Raw genomic sequence first — 7,220 nt, forward strand, 5'->3', positions numbered from 1 at the left:
GCAGGCGGACTCTCAACCACTGCGCCACCAGGGAAGCCCAAAGCTTCTGTTTTTTATTGCCATTTGTAAAGTCTCTTCTAGTGTGAGATTTACTCATGGAGTAGATGCCTAGTAAGAGATCGTTAGCACAGTAGCTGAGAAATGAAAGGGATACTAAGTTCTTAAAAAAACACATGTGCATACACACATGAATGTTTACATAGGAATTTTCATTATCTCTTGGTAGAGAAGGTAACCTGTGAACGATATATAGAAGTCTCATTCTTTTTCCTTATTTAACGATTTTGCCATTGGCAGAGAAACAAATTCCATGGTGGAAGAATTTATGTTACTTGCCAACATCTCTGTTGCAAAAAAAATTCACGAAGAATTTCCTGAGCATGCTCTGCTTCGAAAACATCCTGCCCCTCCTCCATCAAATTACGAAATTCTTGTTAAGGCAGCTAAATCCAAGGTAAGGTCACATAGTTTGAAAAAGCATCTGTATTTGTGTAGTGATCCAGCCATTGCACTGAACAATCTATATTTACATTTCCATAAAAATTTTGTTGTCTCCTGATGCAAAAATATGCCCGTAGTTCTTTCAATTAAAAAAAGAAGTCATCTAACTTGGGTGTGGTCATCTCTTCGCACCTTGAAATCATTTGTTTAATAAAATCCTTTAATGTCTTTAAATAAAGAGAGCCCTATACTAAAGCCAGATATTCCAGACTAAGTTATTTATAATATCCTGAACGTATTAAGCTCTTCCATATCTCTGTGCCTTTACACATGTTTTTTATGCCTGTATTATTTCATGCCTCCTCCAAACTGTCTACCTTTAGAGACTTAACAGATAGTTTTTTTTTTCTCTTTATCTTCAACTCACTTAAGCCCTCTTTATGTCATGTCCCTAAGAAAGAAGTCCATTTTTGCATATGTGGAAAAAAGGAAAAACATAGAAAGGGCACCGGTTTCCTCAGCCCCTTATGCTCCCTGCCTCTGGTTAGTAGACTTATTTAGGCATGATTATCCCTACACTTGGGGTGACAGTGGCTTGGATTTCAGGGTATTATTCTAACAGGATGACGTTGATTTCTGATTTTTCAGACCTTTATGGTGGGCCTGCTCCTATCATATCCATCAGAACAGAATCAGCTTCTCCTCTGCTCTAAGGATTGTACTGTAAATTGGAGAATTTTCTCTTACTGTCCTATTTCTTTCTATGACCTGGGTAGAGGAAGGAAGATATAAGTATTTTTGCCTCATCTCCCAAAGTAAAACAAGCAGCCAATTGCTGTATCAGCACGTTGAGCTGTAGTAACCAATACAGTTTTATTTTGCCTCTGATCTTCTACTTTGAATGGAGGGAAACTCTGCAGAGAAAATCCAGATATGCTGAAAAATATCCAGATCTACTTTGATTTTTTTCTGCCCCAACAGAGATAAGGCAAGTACAGATTGGACTTTGAGAGATAGCACTACTGCTCCCAATATTCTCTTCCCCTTGAAATTTCTTAAGAATGTTGATACTGTAGTACCTTCAAATGCGTTCAGAAAAATTTAAGGTTTAATGTTGCAAAAAACAGCCATTACTTTTTATGACTTTATTTTTAGTTCTCCTAGGTTTAGGATAAAAGATATAAACACTTAATATGTGGTCAAAACCCACCATATTTGTTCAATCTGATTGGTTATATTTTGAAGACATGCTGGTAGTGATTTTAAAATGTTTAATATGATGCGTTTTCCCCTCTTTTTTATCCACAGAATTTGGAAATTAAAACTGATACAGCCAAGGCTTTGGCTGACTCTTTGGACCGGGCTGATTCACTTACCTTCCCATATCTAAACACCCTGTTAAGAATATTGGCAACTCGCTGCATGATGCAAGCTGTGTACTTCTGCTCTGGAATGGATACTGATTTTCATCACTATGGCTTAGCGTCCCCAATATACACACATTTTACTTCACCCATCCGAAGGTACTTTTTCCTTATGAAATTAGAGATAGAAAACAGTTGATTTCAAATTTTAAAAGGACATTTTAATGCTAACATAGCATGATTCTTATTTCTCCTTCATATATCTAGATACGCAGACATCATCGTTCATCGGTTATTGGCTGTGGCTGTCGGGGCTGACTGCACTTACCCAGAGTTGACAAACAAACACAAGCTTGCAGAATTATGTAAAAATCTCAATTTTCGGCACAAAATGGCACAGTACGCTCAGCGTGCATCTGTGGCTTTTCATACCCAGGTATTTGCCTTCTATCACTAATGTTAGAAATGAAGTTTCGTTCACTTTTAATTGCAGAATTTTTTTTTTTTGTTAACTTCAAAATATCTTAAGACAATCCTTGATAAGGTTGTATGCTTTTTTACAGTTATTTTTCAAAAGCAAAGGAATAGTAAGTGAAGAAGCTTATATTCTATTTGTGAGAAAGAATGCTCTTGTGGTGTTAATTCCAAAGTATGGATTAGAAGGTACAGTGTTTTTTGAAGAAAAGGACAAACCAAAGCCACGGCTTACTTACGATGATGAGGTACAGTATTTCTAATGTTTTTATTTTGGCTTTTTTTGGAGGGGGGACAGTTGCAAATGGTACCTATAAAGGGTAAAATTATTTTTGTACCCTACAGAACTTTATGCTAGCTAAGCTTATCGTTTTACTCACTATTTCTCAGCTCAGTGTTTCTTGCCATATACAATAGTTTTTCTTGATTTCTTTCTTTTATACCATGAAAAGTTTTCCCCTCTAAGGAAAACTTGAATTATGCTTTGTCCCTAGTGGACAAATGGATTAAAGTAAAGGAATAAATGGCTGTTTATAGCTCCAAGACGGGAATTTTTTCAACCAATTCCAAGTGTCTCTTACCTGACACACTCCCTACTTCCCTAATCTTAGTAGAACTACAGAACAATAAATTCTGCCCACATTACCTTTGTGCTCCTGTATAACACCAACAATTTGCTAATTAAAGGGGTGAGAATCCTACAGTTAATGAATATAAATTGGGACCACATTAATGAAAGGGGGAGGTTTGCACATAATTAGGTCATATGTATGAGTTTGTTAGATTAGTGGGTTTTGTTATGTTGAACACCTAGATACTGAATAAATATTGAAGTTATTTTAGAATTTAAACTTTTAAATTAATATGGAAGATAAATTATAAAGAATTAGAACCAAGCCTCAAGTGTAAGAAAGCAATTAAAAATAGTAAAATGTGTTTTGTTTAGATACCATCACTTAAAATAGAAGATACAGTGTTTCATATATTTGATAAAGTTAAAGTGAAAATCATGTTAGACTCATCTAATCTTCAGCATCAGAAGATCCGAATGTCCCTGGTAGAACCACAGGTAAGACCAAACTTAGAGTGTCCATGTTGTGGTGGAATAAACAGTATGTATTTTGTGAAAGAGAGTGATATAGTCATAAGTTATTCCTGTTTAAGGATAGAATCCTGTAAGTATTGTGGAAGACAAATATCTGCATAGGAAATCCTATTTTCTCACTGATTTCCTTAGGCCATGGGAACCCAGGCATCTGGGCTTCTTCTGAGGTCCTTGGGGCCAAAAGTGGAGTTCTGAGATCTGCCTAGTTCTTTCTGAAATCCGCACTTTTGAAGATCAAGTTAAAGTGTGTTTCCATCTAAGACATTGGTTCTTAACCTTGGCTCTGCCCCCGACACACCTGAGGCCTCTGATCCTGACAGAGTGGCTCACAGCTAGGATAAATTGAACGTTTTGGTTAAACCCCCCCTTCCCAAATGACATGCTTCTACCTGCTGAGATCATGTCTGCCTTTTACATTCTGAACCAGTTCCTTTGTGTGTGAAATACATACCAACACATATATCCTGTGGAAAATCTGCTCCTTCTTCCCCCTACCACCCCTGCATCTTTTTGAACTTAAAAGCGTCAGTGGGGAAGGGGAAGATGAGAAAGATTTATTCCTTATTTTACGCTTTTACTCATCTATTTTTCCCATTTGCATTACTTTAGATACCAGGAATAAGCGTTCCTACTGATACTTCAAACATGGAGATTAGTGAACCAGAGACAAAGAAGAAGAAGCTTCAAAAATAGCTACAGTCAAGAAAAAAAAAGCTTCAAAGATTGGTTTCCTTAAAAAAAAAATCTTGAGGGAACACTTGTAAACCTAAGAAGTGTGTGATAGTTTGTTACTTCTAAGCACATTTTAATAATTTTTGAAATTTGCATTTTTATTGAACTGTTGACTGTGTCTGTCCCATCATACTACTTCCTTTCTGGATTGAACAGAACTATTTATGCAGAAAAATTCGATTGAATAACCATCACTTAAATAGTGACAGGATAACAACTTGAGGGATCTGTAAAGATCATTTAAAGGGAGCACTCATCTGCTCACTGAAGAGGAGATGAATTTTGCATAAGTAATTTGATTATCTACTATTGATAGAAAAAAACTGTAATTTTCCTATGGAGAAAATATAACATTTTTAGAAGGAACAGTCTATTCTTTCTGAGTCTTGAAAGCTGTCAGTGTGTGGTACGGCAGTTTTTAGATTTCAAGACAGTGAAGTCAGGAGCTGTCAGGGACTTCAGCATTTAATCTCCTTTGCCACCTTTAATTTACCTGACTTATACTAAGTGTTCCTGTACTGTTAAAAAGCCTCCTGCATTTTATTAGTGGTTCTTGAACAGCTGTGAATGTTTGGGAATTGGGTGTTGAAGGAAGGTGAAGTAGAATATTTTGATCTAACTGGAAAAATAGTTTTTTTTTAATACCAGATAATAAGTGTGATCATCATCCTTGACCTTCAGCTCAAATATCTCCCCGAAAATAAGGCATTAGGGTTCAAAGAAAGAATAGAGATGGCCCTTTAAACATCACATCGTGTTACTTATAAAATAAGGAGGCAATTAATAATGGCTTTTAAATTGCATATATATCAGACTATGGAGGAAAGGAGGGGTTGCATGAGGACATTAAAGGGAACAGATTGAAGTACTGCTACTTGGTGTGCCCGTGCCTACTTCCTTGTCAACCACAAAGATTATTAATGATAAAATAGGTGTCTTCAAGAATATTTCGAGATAGAGTTACCTTAAAACATTTTACTTGGCTCATTCAATTTCTGAAGTACTGACACTGTACCAGGTTCCTCACCAGTCAAGTAAACGATCTCTGCCCTGAAGGAGCTTGCAGTACAGTGAGAAGTGACTGGCGAACACATCGGCAGGTGTAGTAAGTGAGAATAGTTCCAATGTGTACATTCAGGCACTTCAGTAATTAAAATGATTGTTCCCATTTCCTGTTACTGAGGAAAACATCCATACGTTGAGGCAGAACTTGTTTCATTCGGAGAGCCTTGAGGGGACTAACGCCTAAAGCGGTGGGCAAGCCTTTTCTGTGAAGGCCGGACAAGTCAGGCTGTGCCAGCCGGGTGGTTTCTGTCACAACCATAGCTCTCCACTCACTCCTCTGCTCTTACAGAATGAAAGCAGCCACGGACTATATGTAAACAACTGAGCATGGCTACGTTCCAACAAGACCTTGTTTACGGGCAGGGAAATTGAAATAATTTCCTAATTTTCATGTGTTTAACAAAATACTACTAAATTCAATTTCCATGCTGCACCTTTCCCCCCAGCCATTGAAAAATTCTTTGCTCATGGGCCATAGTTTACCTGCAGTCGAGGAAAAGGAAGGCTTCTGGGTAAAACAAGGCTATGCTGACCTCACATCTGTCTTTCCAGGTTTGTTTTCTTACACCTCTTCTATGAAGAAGGCCTGCTTCAGGCTCTAGTCCCTGTTGAGTAGTTCAAGATGACCAGAAACCTTATTTTCACCCTGAAGCCTCTTCTTTGCTAATCTGAAATGCTTTGAATGCCACTACTTATGCTACACAGCTGACATGAAATAGTTCATTTAAAAAGCACTGTTTGGGCTTCCCTGGTGACGCAGTGGTTGAGAGTCCGCCTGCCGATGCAGGGCACGTGGGTTCGTGCCCCGGTCCGGGAAGATCCCACATGCCGCGAAGCCTGCGTGTCCAGAGCCTGTGCTTCGCAATGGGAGAGGCCACAACAGTGAGAGGCCTGCATACCGAAAAAAAAAAAAAAAACCCTGTTTGGTAAGGACTATTATCCCCATTTAACCCGTGGGAGATTGATGGTTTATGCCTATTTTGGGTCATAAGTGACAGAGGAGGATTTGAATCCAAGTTACAATCACAACTTTGTTGTTTCTTGAGTTTTGCTATTAAAAAAAACACAGCCAGGGAAGCACCTACCCTTAGGATCTAGAATTCCTCTTATGTACAATTATTTTAAGCTCCTATTAATTCTAAAGCCTGTGATTAAGGACTCAGCCTCCTAATGCACTAATCTTTAGCAATGGACCTAGTGGCTAATGGCTTTAATGTTTAGTGTACAGAGGGGAGAGGATGAGCCAGGTACGTAGCAAGAAATAAGTCTTGCAGGTTGGCAGGAAGTTTACAAGTTGCAGAAAAGTAAGGAAGGACGTGACACAATGAGAGTATGTCTTTATTTCCTAGGGCTACGTATGAATTATTCCCTCCTGAATGAGACAGTTTTTAAAAGGTAATTTGTAAAATACGAGTATACATTCTCCCAAGGTAAAGAATATTTTCCCTCCAAATTATATACCCATTCTACTCCCAACATGAATATGTTTGTTTAATTTTAAAAATTTAGTTACATGTCTGTCCAACCCTAGCTTCATAAGCCTAAAACTCTATGGGAAACCGCCCCCCCCCAACCCAGTTTTTCCTGGTTCTCCTGTGTTCTTAACTAACTCCTCTCCATACAAAGGATGTTCCCTACCCTAGGGATGGAGATACATTCTGGGCATCCCACATTAACCCCACTAATAATAACACATGAAGATCTACACTTTTTAGACCAGTTATCACTGGAACTAAGAATTTCTACACTGAAATGAACAAACAGCTCAAGCATGAAAAGTGTTGGAAACCTGCTTAACCTCCTTTCTACTTCTTCGATTAAGTTTCCTTTCTAACTCACATTTATTTCTTTCACCAAGGTTATAAATTTGAATTCATCTGTATATTCACATACTTTTAAGTAAAATAAAACATAGCACCTTCACAGTTCCACATGTTCCCAGAACTTCTGCTAAATTCAGTGCTGTTAGTAAAGTGACCCTGTAGGGCAGGAGCAAAGTTATCACTCAAGTTTTTTGTTAAACAAACATATCACTCAAG

General features: G+C 37.9%; 1 protein-coding gene across 4 annotated transcripts in view; it reads left to right on the top strand.

Moving 5' to 3' along the window:
* The window catches only part of DIS3 (DIS3 exosome endoribonuclease and 3'-5' exoribonuclease), a 28,187-nt gene extending 23,197 nt beyond the window's left edge, over window positions 1-4,990 (top strand). For all 4 annotated transcript variants that reach the window (XM_027116083.1, XM_027116081.1, XM_027116082.1 and 1 more), the window contains 6 exons: window positions 298-454; window positions 1,750-1,964; window positions 2,073-2,241; window positions 2,369-2,527; window positions 3,226-3,348; window positions 3,994-4,990. In XM_027116083.1, coding sequence (XP_026971884.1) covers window positions 298-454; window positions 1,750-1,964; window positions 2,073-2,241; window positions 2,369-2,527; window positions 3,226-3,348; window positions 3,994-4,077 — 907 coding nt within the window. In that variant the 3' untranslated portion in view covers window positions 4,078-4,990. The remainder of the gene's footprint in view (window positions 1-297; window positions 455-1,749; window positions 1,965-2,072; window positions 2,242-2,368; window positions 2,528-3,225; window positions 3,349-3,993) is intronic.
* Window positions 4,991-7,220: the final 2,230 nt, after the last annotated feature.

This window comes from Aethalodelphis obliquidens, unplaced genomic scaffold, assembly GCF_003676395.1.
Source record: "Aethalodelphis obliquidens isolate GAN/ISIS:26980383/991018 unplaced genomic scaffold, ASM367639v1 scaffold15, whole genome shotgun sequence".
Classification (NCBI taxonomy): Eukaryota; Metazoa; Chordata; class Mammalia; order Artiodactyla; family Delphinidae; genus Aethalodelphis; species Aethalodelphis obliquidens.